Here is a 17,301-nt window from a genome sequence, read left to right as displayed (position 1 = left end):
CACTCCTACATCCAGAAAAGTCCCTGATAAAAAAGCAAAGTCCCCGATGAAGTCAGTACAGTTGATAAGTTTGACTTTCGCCCCTCGCCCTGTCTCCTAACCAGGACTGTAAAGCGTCACACCCACACGTCAGTCAGCTCCTCACCTGCTGATGACCCCGAACTTTAACAGACAGTGGACGAATCATGGTGACTGAGGGTGTCTAGGATGTGGTCATCCCCCTCCACACAGACACACACAGTCACATACAGTCACACACAGTCACACACAGACACACACAGACACACAGTCACACACAGTCACACACAGACACACACAGACACACACAGTCACACACAGTCACACACAGTCACACACAGACACACACAGACACACACAGACACACACAGTCACACACAGACACAGACACACACAGACACACACAGTCACACACAGACACTTGGGACCGTGCGCATTCCAGTCTTTGGCTGTTTTGTGTGTGCAAGCGCATGTGGGCTTGCCTGGGAGGGCAGGTGTGGAGGCTAGAGGTCAGCATCGTGTGTCTTCCTCCATCTGCCTTCCACATGCCTGTTTATCTCTAACATTTATTGTAATGTGTGTGCGTGCGCACGCGCACCACAGCATATGCATGAAATCAGAGGACAGCTTGCCAGAGTTGGTTCTCTCCTTCCACCATGTGGGCCCCAGGGATTGAGCTCAGGCCATCAGACTTGACAGCAAGAGCCCTCACCGACCTTCCATCTTATTTTTTGAGCCAGGGTCTGTCACTGACCTTGGGGCTCTCTGTTTTGGCTAGGTTGGCTGTCCAGTGAGCCCCTGGGATCTGCTTGTCTCTGCCCCTCCAGCACTGCGTTTAAAGGCATGCACCATCATATCCAACCTTGTAAGTGGGTGCTCGGGATTTGAACCTGGATCCTCATACTCAAGCAACAAGCACTTTACTCACAGAGCCATCTCCCCAGCCTCTCAATCATTTTTTTTATTACTTTTTATTTTTATTTTGTAGTGCTGGAGATAGAGCCCAGGAACTTACTCACCAAAGTACATTCCAAAGCATCTACTTGCACTGTTAACAGTGAGTGCCCACCCCAACCTTGTGCACAGTGTCCTGTGCATTGCCACACAGTCACATTCGGAAGCCCAGGCCTCATCCTGGCTTAACTCACCCACCCAGAGCGATGCCAGCTCCAGTAAAGCTACATTTCCCACCACCACTGTCCCCCGACATGTTGGCAGTTGGATTGGACATGGCCGACTCTGCTCTGTCCTGCCCTGTCCCCCAGCTCCAGGACCTCTTAGTCCCTCTAACTGCACTGCAGGTATAGCTGTTACCCAAACTAGCCCAGAACCTTCTGTCTCTCTGCTCTTATGAGTCAGCACTGCCTTCCATTTACTTGCCTGTTTCTCAAGCTGACTGTCAACTTCTCAGCCCCCCAGTGCACAGTGCAGGCCCCATAATGGTTTGATGAGTGAATACATGAACGTCTCCGCTCCCAGAAGCTGGTGTACTAGAATGCAGAAAGCTGGATGGATGCAGCCCACTGGTCTCATTCTCAATCTCCAGTTCTTTACTGTGTAACCACTGGGGCATCCTGCCGTCTCAGGAGATGGAGGGGCGTGGAGGGCACAGTGTGCACTGGGGCATCCTGCCGTCTCAGGAGATGGAGGGGCGTGGAGGGCACAGTGTGCACTGGGGCATCCTGCCGTCTCAGGAGATGGAGGGGCGTGGAGGGCACAGTGTGCACTGGGCGTGGCTGTAGGGAGCACCAGTCTCTCTGGAGGTTAAGGGGGTCATAGATAGTGTATTTAAGTACCATAGAGAGAATAACTGGGGTAGCTAATGGTCCATCAGTGTAAGCCCATGCTCTGAGTGTCTGCCAAGACCAGGCACAGTGTCTGGAGATTTGAGTTTTAATCTACTGTACTTGGGTCTGTGACTATGTGATTTCCAACCATCTAAGTGGATAAAGGAGGAGAGTTGAGCAATGAGTCCGCTCAGAGCCAAGTAGCTACCCTGCCTGCTCTGGCCCATTTCTCAAGTGGGTATAATTAGCATCACAAGCTCGGGGCTGGAAGAGACCCAGCACTTGCCTCCTCCAGTTTCTGGATGAGGACCCCTTAGGCATTTGGAAGGCACCTCCATTTTCAGGTACCTTCTTGAGGAGTGCTGACTGCAGGTCGGAAGTACCAATCCAAGTCTGTCGTTTGGCAGGTGTGAAAACCAAACAGGCCCAGAGAGGGCTGGGGGCTGCGGTTTGCACGACATCAGCTGGGACGCATCCCTTCATCCTCCCTCCCTCTAACTGAGGCTTGGGGTTAGAAGGAGTCCAGTGATTCAGCCAGAGAGAGAGCCTGGCTGTGTAGACTAGGACAAGCCCAGTGACATGTGGCCTTGCTCCCTGGAAAGTCACTGTATTTGTCAACTGGGATGGTCCTCCCTCAGAGTCAGGAGCCCCTTAAACTCCACACAGTGGCCACTGCCCCTTATTGGATCTCAGAGCTCTGGCTGTGAAACGGGAGGGACATCTTTCTCCCCTCATCCCCTACCCTAACTCAGCATCCTCCTGCCTATTTCCTCGAGAGGGGCAAAGGGAAGCAGACTTCCATTGAGCCCTCTGCCTTTGGCCATGAGTTAAGTCAAATCAGTGGGAGAGAGGCCGGGGATGTGGCTCAGTTGGTACAGAGCTTTTGTAGGCTGTGAGGAAATGTACCTAGTCTATGAGGTACTAGGTGTGGAGGCACACCCCTGTAATTCCAGCACTCAGAAGATAGAAGCGCAAGGGTCAGAAGTTCAAGGTCATTCTCAGCTTCGTGGTGAGTTTGAGGCCAACTTGGGCTACAGGAGACCCTGTCTCAAGGAAATAAATGATCAGGGGAAGGCTTTGTGGGAGAGTTTCTTTGTGCCTTCCCTAGATGCCAGGGTGCAGCCAGTTTAAGGCCCACTGTCTAGGGAAAGGTCTCTAGGCCTCTAGGCAGCTCTTTTGTGCCTAGCGAGGTGGGACTTTGGAAGGGAAGGTGGGAAGTCGCTGCAGTTGGCTCTGGAGCGTCTCTGGAGGCAGTTGAACATTATAGTGTTAATGTTAGCACATTGATGGATACTATCAGGTTGTGTACATAAGTGATTAACATGGGGATTTTATGCCACATAACACAACAGAGGAATATTAATAAGTCCATGCCTTCACTGAAGAGAATGAAATGATCAGAAATAGGGTCAGCTGTGGGAAGCCTGGGACCACGATTTACACATAAGCCAAACTCTAAACAAGGCACTGGTGGGACTAGCCCTCTGCCCTTCATCATGTGGAGTTTTTTCTTTGTCGAAAGAGTGTCTCATGTATCCCAGGCTGGCTTCAGACTTCCTGTGTAGCTGATGATGGCCTTGACCTTCTGATCCCCCTGCTTCTACCTCCTGGGTGCTGTGACGACAGGTGTGTGCCACCATACTCTGTTTATGCCGTGTCCTCGTGCAGACCGGGAAGGCCCGCTGTAGCTGAGCTACGGTCTTAGTGGTTATCTCTGTGGGTTATCAGTGTTGGCTGGTCAAGCCCAGGCTAGCTGCCAGCACTCTACACCCCCTGCACTGACAGCAGCCCTTACCCAGCGGGTGTCAGCAGCCCAGACTCCCAGTCACTTCCTGGCTATATGACCTGAGATATGTTATTCATCCTCTCTGAGCCTCTCTTTCTTGTTTGAAGAATGGGAATAGTAATAGTATCTATGACCCTAAAGGAGAAAAATCGACTTTGCACCCCTGGTACACAGCCTGATCGTATGGCAAAAAAAACTCCATCATAGTAAAAGCTCCATCAACTGTGGCTACAAACTGAGATGCCTGTCCATAGTGAAGTCACTGGGAAAACTGTTCTTTATGGTGAGGAAGCAGGAGCCCACAGGCTGGATCCATGAATCTGAAGGGGCCAGCTGGGAGAAGCCTGAGCTCTGGGTGCCCCTTAAGCCCTGCATAGCTGCCCAGAGAAGCTGAACAATCAGCAAAAGCCAAATATAATTAGAGGGCAGAGTCTGGGACAGAGTGAAGGAAAAACAAACAAAAACAAAACAATCAACCTATGTGAGGGCTTGACATGGACCAGCCAAACTGAGCAGAGTGTGGCTCTGCGGAGGAACACAACCCCCGCCCCCACTGTAATTGCGGAGTGATTGCTCTCCTTGCCTTCTGCGGAGTAGATAATTGGCTCTTCTGGCTCCGCCTCATTTCCCTAGCATCGCTGGGGAATGAGGAGTTTTTAAGTGAATTTTAAATAACTAAAGTTGATCACTGTGGTCCCTAACATTTTTTTTCCCACTGAGTCACTTTGGGGAGACATTTCTCTGCTATAGTGACATACTTCCCTGTTTCCTTGGTCAGAACTGTGTGACTTAGCCCACCTTTTCCCTGCCGGGTTGGCTGCCAGAGGCCATGTGTCCATCCTCCGATGGCCGCACCTCCTTTGTCTCTGTATTTCCTGGTTATTTCCATGCTCTCCTGCTTGGACACGATGCAGCTGGGGTGTGTACGTGTGTGCTTTGCACATATGTGTAGTGGCTAGAAGAGGGCGTTCTGTCTCTTTTTGCCTGTGTGTGTGTGTGTGTGCACGTGTGTGTGTGTGTGTGTGCGTGTGTGTGTGTGTGCGTGTGTGTGTGCGTGTGTGTGCGTGTGCGTGTGTGTGCGTGTGTAAATGCCACAGTTTGTGTGTGGAAGTCAGAGGACACCTCTCTCTCCTCCCACCATTTAGGTCTGGGGACTGAACCCAGGTCTTCAGTCTTGCTGTCCAGCAACTTTACCTGATGAGCCGTCCCATTGGCTTCGCTCTCCTCCTTAGTTTTGAGACAGTTTCCTACTGAATCTGAAGCTAAGTTGGTTAACCAGTGAGCTCTATGGGGGTCTGTCTGTCTCTGCCCCACAAAAGTGGGATTGGTTGCACGCTTGGCTATTATGTGGGTGCTGGGGATTTGAACTCAGGTTCTCTTGCTTTCATAGCAAGTTCTCTCAACCACTGAGCCATCTCCTGATGTGGGAAGTCTTCTGCATATGTGTTGCTTTTATTGGTTAATGAATAAAGCTGCTTTCGGCCAATGGACTAACAGAATATAGCCAGGCTAGAAGAGAGATATAGAGAGAGTAGGCAGAGTCAGGGAGAAGCCAAGTAGCCACTGCAGGAGACAGGGAGACAGACACGTCCACCGGAGCTTCATGAAACTTTGCCGGTAGGCCACGACCTCATGGTGATTCACAGATTAATGGAGATGGGTTAGTTTAGGATATAAGAGCTAGCTAAAAATACACTTAAGCTATTGGACAAACAATATTGCAAATAACAGAGTTTCTGTGTGATTATTTAGAGTCAGGGCGGTCGAAAAAATGAACAAACAGCCTCCAGCAACAATCTCCCTAGCCTTGCCTTATGGTTTTAGGGGCTTCATGAACAGAGACACGATTATAGACATGTTCATATACACATTTATTTGTAGTACAAGCAGCCAGGGTTGTGTTCTCCTAACTTCAACAAAGTCCTAAGCCATTCTTATTCTAGCACCGTCATCGTGCTGAATTCTGAGATTCTGCCTCCACCCACTCCCTGACAAACCATCTCTCTCTAGAGAAGGCAGGTTACTGCCAAGCATGTATGAACTTTCCTGGCCAAACATGAGCAAATGTCTGCTTACCTGAGATAGGGCATCAAAGTAACAGATTCAACAAATGGACCAATGGAACAATTTCACCAAAGTCCAACTTCAAAACATGTTCTTACTCCAGAATGTTGATGAGGGGTCACGGACAGGAGTTAGGGGGCCAAAGCAGCCACATCACTGAAAGATCTCACTCTGTCTTGGATGGATGGCAACTTCCTCATAGCTGGGTAGATGGAGTCCCCCCCTCAGTTAGCCTCCTGTATACTCCAGCACCCCTCAAGACTCCAAGCATCTGGGCCAGAAGTACACACAGCTGGGAGGAGGTGTAGGAAAGAGAAACTGGAAGCTGCCCCTCCTCTGTGAGGGGACACCATCAGGCCTGGTTTCCATGGTCCCTTGCAAGTGGTCACAGCTGCTTGATGAAGATGGTAATGTCGGTTATGCTTGGAGCACAGCCTTCCACAACATGGCCCTCCTAGGTACTTGGGAAACATTCAGCTGACAAGAGAGGAATGGAAGTGACTGAGAGCAGCTACAAGACCCCGTGACAACGTTCTCCCTCCTTACCCAGGCCACAGATTCGTCACCTACTGGCTTTGGGCTATTCCCGAGAGAAGAGAGGCCACGGCCAAGCATGGCAGCTCACACCCACAGTCCTAGCACTCTGGGGGCCGAGCGAAGAATGTGAGTTTGAGGCCCACGTGAGCTGCATGGCGGCATCCTCTCTCAAAACAGAAAAGAAGACTATCGTGGAGTTATGGATAAGCACCTGAAAAGCAAAATGTCATGGGATGCCCAGCAAGACTTGAAGGGACGCTACTAACTTTAGTCTGACCCAGTTTCACATACAGCAACTGTACCCCCAAAAGTATTGGGGGCGTTGCTTGTCTAGGTCCTGAAAGCTGCTCACAGTAGTGACCAGAAAGGAAGCAGCCAATCTCTGTGGTATCGCCCACCTGGGCTTTGCAGCTGCTGTTATCAGTGCTACCCCCAAGCTTCCCCTCTTGGAATATCCCCAGCAAGTGTCTGTGTGCCTGAGCAATGACCTGGAATCAGGAGGCCTTGGCTGCCCTGTTAGAATCTGAATGATCACGTAACTGCCACGATCCTTTATCTTCCCGTTTATAAAAGTAGGGAAGAAAGTGAAGCCTATGAGGATTAAATACTGTTCATGCCTCTAAGACTTCCAGGAAGGGCCGGACACATGGGGAAAGTTAAATATGATTATCATTATGATAATAGAATCCTAGCACATACACATTGAATGCTAACTACATGTGCTTGGTGATAGAGGCAGAGGGGAAGTGGGGAACAGCTCACTGGTTAAGCACTTGTCTAAATCCTCAGAACTTATGTAAATGCCTGGTGGGTGTGGAGGCTGCTTGTACTTCCAGCTTCAGAAGACAGAGACAGGGAATCCCAGAACAAGCCGTCTGGCAAGACTAGCCATATCCACAGGCTCTGGGTTTGGCTGATAGACCGGCCCTCACTGAATAAGGGTTGGGAAAGGTTCCTGCCATAACCTTGGGCCTCCTTGAGCATATACATGCATAGCACGCACACATGCAAACAAGCCCATAGATTTGCAAACATGCATATGTACACATTCAAAAATGGGAAGGAGACACACACACACACACACACAGAGTGGATAGTTTTATCAGTCTTTACATTCCCTGGGAAGGTTTCCTGGACAGAATGGGGGCTGGGGGACACTCCACTGTTGCCACTGTGAGCCGCTGTCAGCGTGAGCGGAGCTGTCACTCTGGGTGGACTGGAAGACAGAGGGCGATGCCCATTGATAGTTTGGCAGCCCCAGTCTGTATTTATCAATATTCAGGGCACGGATGAAGGAGTGAGCCAAGATGAGGTGGTGGGATCAGAGACTCAGTGGGCCTATCTACTACAGGATGGCTGCGAGCTTCCGGATACTGACCCAATCAGCCATCGGGAGAGACTTGTGTAAAATGGGTGATGCTGGCGGAACCCCAGCGTACTCACAGGCTATGCCAAACCCTGCCTTCTTGGGCCTGCTCATCACCGGAGTGCCACTTTGTCCCAGATCACAGTGGCATACCCAAAGACACCCTTTCTATGCTGCTCACTTCCCCCTTTCCTCTGAGTATCAAAATCCTAGAAAGTTGGGGTACAAAGATCAGCTGGCCATCTGTGCCCACAGGCAGCAAAGTTGTCCTCTGTCCCTGCTTGCCCAGGACTGAGGTGCTCTTGGAAACAGGGGACTTCTGGTGCAGAAAGGAAGACAGATGGTCCTCTGGCAGGCAGACAATTGAGCCATCTCTCACTGCCCACTTGCAACGAGGAACCTTCACCTGACTGTCTTAACTGGAAGCAATCTTTCTTGCCTTCGATATTCTAAAACAGTATTTGTGCTTGTCAGTACCTAACCTCCACTCCCACTAAAAAAAATCCCATTGTTGGGGGGGCATCTTATTTTTGTTGTGTCCTGAATGCACCAAGAAAGAGGGTCAAAGTGGGAGGTGACAACAGTGGGTAGCTTTCCTGGGGTTCTGGGTCGCTCTATCCCTTCCATGGCTTAGAATGCAGGTTACCCGAAAGCCATCAGTCTTGAAAACATTTAATTACAGGGAAAGATCTCCAAGGCTGGCTGTTACTTCCCAGGGATACATTTGTTTTCTCCTTGCTCTTTCTGAAGGCGCTGAGGAACTGAGGAAATTGAACTGAAGAAGCAACTAGGGGCTGGAGGGATTCCTGGAAGGGAGGAAGAGGGAAAGGAGGGCTGAGAGGTGGAGCCAGGAGTGGGCACAGTGAGTGGAAGAAACCGTCCTGAGTAAATGAGTGAGAGAAAGATGGTTCAGACAGACATGCTGCTGGGCCCAGCTGGCACTGAGAGGAACAGGGTCCCAGAGAAGAGAGAGGTGGCAGGAGAACCGAGAAAAGGACCTGCTGAGAAGGCTAGAGACGGACCAACCAAGGAGAGCTTCCCAGAGTTTGTATTGGGGGACAGGCAGTGACAGCGATTGAAATTGGGTTGGGGGGTCCTTTGATGTTGTGCCGTATTCAACTGCGGAGAACATTTGGTGGATTGGTGGAGCCTAATGGAGATCCCCAAATGCCAAGGATTCTTTCCAGCCACCCCTTGCAGCCTCTTCTCCAGGGACCATAGAAATGGTAAGGTCGTGTAGACCCTCGTTCTAAGGAAGCCCTGACTCTGCACGTCCTTTCTTGCAGGTTGTGACAGCGAGCACTGGGGTCCCCACTGCAGCAATCGGTGTCAGTGTCAGAACGGCGCCCTGTGCAACCCTATCACTGGTGCCTGCGTGTGCGCCCCTGGCTTCCGAGGCTGGCGCTGTGAAGAACTCTGCGCACCCGGTACCCACGGCAAGGGCTGCCAGCTGCCTTGTCAGTGCCACCACGGCGCCAGCTGCGACCCGCGCACTGGCGAGTGCCTCTGCGCGCCGGGCTACACCGGTGTCTAGTGAGTAGGGAGGGCGTGACCTGGGGTGGGGCCAGGGAGAGGTCAGGACTGCAGGGGTGGGGGAAAGAGGGAATGGGGTGGAGCCAGGAGAGATGGGGCTGGGAGAGAAAGGCGTGGCCTGGATGACCCTGGTTTGGAGCAGGACAGTGCTGGGGCCTAGGGGCTGTCACGGGGCTTTTAAGGCTTTGGGGCAACTTATTAGCCTAGTGAGTAGGAAGATGAGAGCAGAAAGTTCTGGTTGTGAAATCTGCCCTCTGACCCCAAGTGCAGCAGTGTGTGAGTATCCAGGCCTCGTGTACACAAGTCTCATATCCATGCCATGAGTCCCACTAGAGTCACCTGTCAGAGGGCCCTTCCTAGTCAGGGAACACAGAAGTGAGCTTAGCCTACTCTTTTGACCTCTCCAGTATGCCTCTGCTTGCCACATCCGAATTAATACATCTGAGGCATAGGGCTGGTAAGAACCCAACTGATATATCATGTGCTGATTGGTCCCCTCACTTCTGTGCCCTGGGGAAGCCACACTGCTAGGGGCTCCCCAAGACAGCTTAGCTGACGCTCTCACAGCCAAGACTGGTGTTGTTCCAGCCCTGCTGAAGGCTCTAGAGTCTTCCTGGATCCTTAGGCATCAGCCAAGGATGCTGACTATAAGACATCTTGGATTGAGAGCCTTTCCTGCCCTGATGTCTGGGCTCCCAGGGCCTTCGAGCTTGAAGCCATGGCCTTTGGAATGAGACCCAGGGCAGTGATGCAGACCTTCCCCGTGCTCCCACAGTGCTGCCCCCCAACTCATGGCAACTGGGAGCTCTTCAGAGTCTGGAAAGGAAATGTCTCAGAATATCTGACTCCCTCCTTTGAAAATAGGCACATTTTCAGAGGCTGGAGATTTGTCTCCGCCGTTAGAAGTGCTAGCTGCTCTCCCAGAGGTCCTGAGTTCAATTCCCAGCAACTATAATGGGATCTGATTCCCTCATCGGGCATACAGGCATACATGCAGAGAGAGCTCTCATACACACAAAATACACAAAGAAATAAATCTTTAAAAAAGAAAGAGAGAGGGAGGAGGAAGAAGAGGAGGCAGCAGCTATGGCAGGTTTCTGAAGACAAAATCCAAGGCCACTTTTTAGCCCCTTGGTCTTGCTGTTTCATCCATCTGGGATGTCCTTCCACTCTCTCGGTGAAATTAGCCTCACCTTCAAGGCCTAAGTAAGACTGTCTTCTTAGGGAAGATCCCTTCAGCTTCCTGCCCAGAATTTTCAAGGGTTGGCCCAAGTACCCTACAGTTCAATATATTATGTCTGAGATCTGTCTCCCTCTACTGGCGGGGATCAGAACATCCATTCTTAAGGTGCAGGGTTTCAGGCCTTCAATTTGGCAGGTAGGCTGATTGCTGCCCTCACTCACCACCATGGCGGGGGAGGAGTTAGGTGTCAGGTGCAGGGGTTGACAAGGTTGTCCTTGTAGACAGGGCTCACTAGGGAACCCTAGGGCATTGGGTTCGAGCTCTAGGACGTTCTTGGGAATACTGTTTGTCTATGACTCTCCCTCTCCGTGCAGCTGCGAGGAGCTGTGCCCCCCTGGGAGCCATGGAGCTCACTGTGAACTACGCTGCCCCTGCCAAAATGGGGGCACCTGCCACCACATCACTGGAGAGTGTGCCTGCCCTCCAGGCTGGACGGTAGGTGGACCCTCAGGATGTAGGTGGGCGTCATAAGAAGACTTGGCATCCGTCACAAGACCGTGAAAAACTAAATTCATCTCTCTACCCACGTCTATAGTCATGAGCCATTATGGGGCACTCGCTAGCAGTGAAGAGCCCCAGGTCTAGGATCTGTGTGATCTAAGGCAAGTTACTTAGTCTCTCTGAGTCAGAGCTCTCTCACAGGCAACAGAGTTGAATTTTCCTCATATAATTGGCTCTGTCTAGGGCTGGACACGTATCTCGGTTGGTAAAATGCTTGCCTAATATGCATGGTCCTGGGTTCAATCCCTCACACCTCATAAAACCAGGGTTGGTAGCACAGACCTTTAATTCTTGCACTTGGAAGGTGGAGACAAAAGGACCAGAATCTCAAGGGCATCTTCAACTACATAACAAGTTCAAGGTCAGCCTGGGCCACGTGAGACCTTGCTGAAAAAAATATTTTTAATTAAAAACAAGAAAACCAGCTCTGAATTTGGGTCTGGGTACCCAAATGAGTTTCAGGTGTGGCAGGAGTTGGGCAAGAGAGCCACAGCAGGGTAGGGCTCAGCTGGATTTGTGAAACATTACCCTAGCTCACATATTCATGCTGACTCTGTGGCCCCCAGAATCTGTTATATTCCCAGGTGCTTCAGGTACTTCTGATACAGCCACTGCCAGCACAGGCCTCCAGTCTGGGAACCCCCACTGTGGGAAGCAGATGGAGATATAGTCTCACCCATGGAGGCCTTCCCTCGGGTGACATGTCCGAAGCTACCCCGACAAACCTCCCAGTCTCTAGTCTCAGCTTCCCCATGGACACAAATGATTTGCCTTCAGTGAACCTTGCTTGGGTTGCCTAGCATGGTAGGCACAATCCTTGGGTATGAATGCATATCCACGGTGCTTGGCAAATGTCAAAGCCTTTTGTACCAGCTTGCTTTATACCCCTGGATATCACAGGCTAGCCACAGCCTCCTATCAGCTGCCAGGCTCCCCTGGTCAGCACCTCCCAGGCTCATGGCTCCCAAGCCCCAGAAAGGCTGTCAGCCTCAGAGGCTGCCCTTCCACACTGTATCCCCCGTAACTGTCCCACTTCAGCCGAGGCTCAGTTGCCTCCCCAGGGACAGGGACAGGCCTGCTGAGTACAGCCAGGTATTTTAGGAGGCTTTCAACACCAAGCACCCAAGGGCAGCCAGGAAGGACATCTGTAGGCTCAAGGATGCTTCTCGACAGGGGGGGACCTTAGGAATCTAGTGTGGCCAAATATGGCTATGTAGTGGAGTCAGTGAGGGGCAGGGGTCACACTTGAGCCTCTGGGAATGACTTCTTTAATGAGCTCCCCAGGTGACTCTGAGGCAGGCAGCATGCAGACACAGCTGCCTTTGGATGTCATTGCTCAAGAGCAAAGAGCTTCCCTCTGTCTTTCATAGAATCCTGTAGCTCCTTGCGGTGGGTGGGGGAGAAAGCCTTACCATTGGGATTCAGGCTCCCACCACTCCGTCTGAGTCTACTTAGTATGGATGTTCTAGGAAACAGGCCACAAAAACAACACCACTCACAGCTTGAGGAGTCTTTCAACAGCATGGTCTGACCATAAATGCCCTTTCTTGGGGAAGAGAAAGAGCAGGGAAGGCTAGTGACGTGCCTTAAGACACATGTTGGTTAGGAGTGAGGTGGAGTTAGAACCTGGGTCTCAACTCCAGAACCACCCCACCCATGCGCGCTCTCTCCCTCTCCCCTCTCTCTGCCTCTCCATCTCTTTTTCTCCTTCCTCTTTATCTCTCTCCTCTCTGTCTTTCTGTGTGTCTCTCTTTCCTCTTTCTTTCCTTTCTCTTTTTCTCCCTTTGTCCTTCTTCTCTCCTCTCCTCTCCCGGCTCTTCTGAAAGGACACAGAGGATGAGATCTCCTCTCTCACCTGTCCCCTTCTCCCACCCTAGCCTGCTTTTTGAAAGGCCTCTATCACCACCAGACAGCTTCCAGGTATCCAGTGCCAGGCAGGGCTCAGGGAAGCCCATCAGCCAGGGAGGGAGCCCTGACCCTGGAGAGGCCTCTCCTGAATGCTGCAGGACTTTGGGGGATAGAAGGAGAAAGCCAACACATATTAGCGGCTCTTTTCCTAACACACCTTTTCGGGGTGCCGAGAAACCCTGTCTATAGAAAGCTTTGGTGCTGAGGACTTTGTTTTAAATTTTATGATAGACAATCACATTTCTATTTCTGACATAGCATTGAACTTGCAGATTTGCATGAATTATTAATATCCTGGTGCATGCAGAGTCACAAAAATGAAGCTTTGACTCAGGTCTGAGGCTCCTCCAAGGAGAGAGCTGGAGCTAAGGAAAGGCTGCTGGGGGAAGGGTCACCTGTCTTTATCTTTCATTGCCTGACTTGCCCTTGGCCCCCATGGAGTTTCAGCCATCCCTTTTCCCACTCTGAGACTGATGGAGCGGTTGCTCACTGCCACCATCTGCAGGGACACTGAGTACAGAGGAGCTTCTGGGATCTCTGGCCCACTGGCCCTCCAGGCCATCAACCCCCAAGAATGCCACAGGCCCCTTCACCTGCCTGGCTATAATGAATCCAGTGCAGAGAGGCCCATACAAAGAACCTGGGAGCTATTTCCCCGCTTTTGCTGACTCTGAGACCTTGCAGAGGAAAGAGGGTAACTACAGGTAGCTTGATGACAGTGGACACTGGGGACAGGCAGAAAGCAGGAAGGGCAGCAATCGGTTCCTTGGGAATTCCCAGTCTGACTTAGAAGCTGAACGGAATGGGTACATTCACATATGCTCATATACACACAGACACTCATGTGCAAAGGAAATGATGGGCAGGAGGAGGAATGAAGCCAGAAGCTGGGAAGCGGGGCCAGTGAGGGTGGGAGCCCAGAGAGGGCTGTGGTGGCTCAGGCTTTGGTGTCTCAGACACGAGGGGTTGGAAAGATGACTACAGAGGCCAGTGGCTGGTCCTGAGCTAGGGATCACCTCCATAGCACCTTCACCAGCCACGGCTCAGTGTCTCCACAGGTTGGTGCCACTCTGGGGGCAGCAGCCACTGATGTGAATGCCCAAAATGCTGGCAAGACTGAGGCGCCATCTTGGCCTCTTCCTTTTAATCTTCTGGTGCACACAGATCTCTTACGGTGGAGCTGCTCTCCAGAGTCTCACAGAAACATTAGGCCTGACCAGCTGAAGAGCAGGCCTTGCCCCATTTTACACCGACCTTCTAAATGTAGCCCAGGAGCCCACCACAGTGGAAACACACCCAGCCTTTGGCCTTCGCAGGATGCCAGACAAATGGCTCAGACAGTAGGGATTTGTTTTCTCTTGGGTTTGGAGGCTGAGAAAAAGTGTCTGAGTGTCTGAGGTCAAGGTGACTCCATCAGGCAGGGCTGTTGATTTCTGAGCCCCTCTCCGCAGCCTGGAGATAGCCATCTTCTTCCTTGGTCTTTGCATGGCCATTCTTCTGACCTTCTTGTAGAACCCAGGACCTCCAGCAGAAGAATGGTACCACCCATAATGTGCTGAACCCTCCCATGTCAATTGTCACTTAGGAAAATGGGCCTGTAGAGATGACTCAGCGGTTAAGAGCATTGGCTGTTCTTCCAGATCCTGAGTTCAATTCCTAGCTCCCACATGGCAGCTCCAGCTGTCTATGACGGCATCTGATGCCCTCTTCTGGTGTGCAAATATACATGTGAACAAAGCACCTATATACATAAAATACATATGTACACCCATACCTAAATACATAAAATACATGCGTATGCACATACACATACACATTTTTTAAAAAGAAAGAAAAAATGCACTACAGGCTTGCCAATCTTACGGAGGCATTTTCTCAATTGAGAGTCCCTTTCCTAAATGATTCTAGTTTCTGTCAAGTTGACATAAAACTAGCCAGCACACATCATCATGTCTGTCTTTTTTCATGGCTTCTGGGATCAAAGCTAAATCCTCATGTTTGCATAGTGAGCATGTTACTGATTGAGCTAACCGTCCAGCCTGCTACATCTGTCTTCAATCCCGAGTTAGGTCGGATGAGGGCCCACCTACACAAGTTTTTAACTTCACCTCTGCAAAGGCCGCATGTCCGCATACAGTCATATCCTGGCACACTGGAAGTGAGGATTGCAGCCAGTCTCCAGGAGATAAAGTCACAGCAGGAGAGGAACCCCCGTGCTTGCCAGCTTCCTCCAGAGGTCATTCTTCCAACCAGCAGTAGTTGATCATTTATGTAGTCATGTACCACCCCGTCAATGTCAACTTTGTTCAGCTGACATTCATTAAGTGTCGCTCAATCAGGCACGGTATCAGCGGGCTTCCTTTGTACCCCTAATCTCACCGCTTATCTTTACAACTTCCTAGAGACCAGGGGTCACCTGTCTCTGTCTCTCTCTGTCTCTCTCTCTCTCTCTCTGTCTTGTCTCTCTCTGTCTCTCTCTCTCTGTGTGTGTGTGTGTGTGTGTGTGTGTGTGTGTGTGTGGTATACATGAACAAGGGCTCCACCCGTTCAAGGGTGAAGAGACTGGTAGGCATAAGCATTTCCTGCCTGAGTTAGCTTGAAATGTTTTTCAGACATCCCCAGACAGTAAGGACAGAATTGCACAGAAGCCAGAGAATTCTCTTGTCACCCATGAATCCCTAAGCTCATGGGGAGAAAGACGGGCAGGCGCCTGTCACCCCCAGACTCCTCTCACCCCACTTTTGCACACTCACCTCACAGTCCTCACTTCTCTAGGCTCTGCCGTGCCTGCAGCAGGGAATCTGAGCTGAAAGCCTCCCACTTAATTCATTACAACTCAATAACACGACGCGGAAAGATGGCTCCGGTCTGGCAGGCTTTTCCTGACTGAACTAGCTTCTTGGGGGCTGGTGATTATTGGTGCTTAATAACTGTGTGTTGAACAAATTGATTAATTAATTGGAAGATCATCTTCATTCTCCATGAGAGAATGATTATCTCTGGCATGAGGGTGAAATGGTAGCAGGAGACGAGACTAGGCTCAGATGTCTGGTGAAGACTTGAGGTTTATACAAACTGTTTTACAGACCACAAGACTAAAACTGGAGGGTGGGGCAGAGAGAAAACAGTCCTCAGTGCACAATGCTTGCAGTCCGAGTCCAGTCCGAGTCCAGTCCGAGTCCAGTCCGAGTCCAGGTCTGTTTGGGTGTCTCCTTCTGTTTCCGACCTAACATGCCTTACTGCTACTTCTTAACTAATGACTTCAGCCCACAGACAGGATTCAGGGTGGTGAGATGGCTCAGTGGCATAGGCTGTTGTCCTCAAGCCTGACAACCCGAGTTCAACCCCTGGAACCCACACGCAAGAAAGAGACTGACTCAAGCAAGTTGTCCTATGACCCCAACATGCATGCCATAGCATACCCTCACGTACATGTATAAATAAGTAAACTTAAATTTTAATTTATTTAATTCTGGCCTCTCACTGTTTGAGTTGGCATGGAAGTCAGACACATGGAAGACAAGCCGCCACCTAGTAGGGAGGCAGGCCAGAGAAAGAGGGGAGATCCCAGAGTACAGGCCAGCTCCCTAAAGAAAGACGAAGAGAGGACTGCAAAGTTCATGATGCTTAGGATAGCATCTTTGTGTGTGTCTATGTTAGCATGGCTGTGTGTGGCTACTAATTTATCCAACAGCTCAGCCAGAGTCTCAAATTCCTCTCAATAAGGTCAGATACCTCAGAAGTCCCTCCCTCCCTCCCTGTTTCCCTCTCTGTTTCCCTCCCTGTTTCCCTCCCTGCCTCCCTCCCTGGTTGTTTTTGCCTTTGTGTTTTGAGGTGGCACCCAGAACACCTTGTGCTTCTGTTGCGAGCTCTTTGCATGGCATACTCACTACTCTCCTGGGTTCCTTTTGTTTCTCTTTTGATAGGTCCCTAGTTCTCAGAATCTATTTTTTCAAAATTTTTTTTCTTCTTTTTCTACATTTCTTCTCTTTCCTCTTTCTTTTCTTTCTTTCTTGGTTTAACAGGATCTGATATATCAGTCACACTTTCAAACTAGATTCGTGGTTGAGGATGACAGAGGATGACCTTGAACTTCTAATCTTCCTGCCTCCCACCCACACTGAGTCTATATGATGCTGAGAACGAACTAATGCTTCTCACATGCTGGGCAAGCACTCTACGAACTGATCTGTATCTCCAGCCCTGGAAAGTTTTTCTGATGAGGGGTGGGGCTTTAGTTACCTAAAGTACCGTGGATGTTACTGCTTTTTTGTTTAAATCTAAAACTGTCTTATCAAAACCCCTGCTTGAGTATTTGTTTTGAGAGGGATAATATTCTTGAAGTGCTAAAGATCCTGGCTTTTCCTATGAGGCACAGCCCTCCTGCTTCTTGGCAATCAGTTCTAGATTGAAAATTATTTTCTCTCAAAAATGTTAAGGAATTACTCCATTGTCATCTAATTTCTAGATAACTAATCTAATAACTTGATTCCTGGTTTTGTATATGACTTTTCTTCTTCTTAAAAACTTTGATTAAGTTTACATTTAGAAATAAAAA

The 17,301-nt window shown here is 50.2% G+C and overlaps 1 protein-coding gene across 20 annotated transcripts in view; it reads left to right on the top strand.

Annotated features, from left to right (window-relative positions):
- The window catches only part of Megf11 (multiple EGF like domains 11), a 332,420-nt gene that overhangs the window by 249,317 nt on the left and 65,802 nt on the right, over positions 1 to 17,301 (top strand). For all 20 annotated transcript variants that reach the window (XR_012909999.1, XR_012909998.1, XM_075965513.1 and 17 more), the window contains exons 6-7: positions 8,845 to 9,091; positions 10,649 to 10,769. Coding sequence is in view for 18 of the 20 variants with exons in the window: in XM_075965513.1 (XP_075821628.1) it covers positions 8,845 to 9,091; positions 10,649 to 10,769 (368 nt within the window). In the remaining 2 variants the exon portion in view is untranslated. The remainder of the gene's footprint in view (positions 1 to 8,844; positions 9,092 to 10,648; positions 10,770 to 17,301) is intronic.

This window comes from Microtus pennsylvanicus, chromosome 3 (assembly GCF_037038515.1).
Source record: "Microtus pennsylvanicus isolate mMicPen1 chromosome 3, mMicPen1.hap1, whole genome shotgun sequence".
Taxonomy (NCBI): Eukaryota; Metazoa; Chordata; class Mammalia; order Rodentia; family Cricetidae; genus Microtus; species Microtus pennsylvanicus.
Note: the sequence above shows the minus strand (reverse complement) of the source record. Positions and strands in the feature narration are given on the sequence as shown.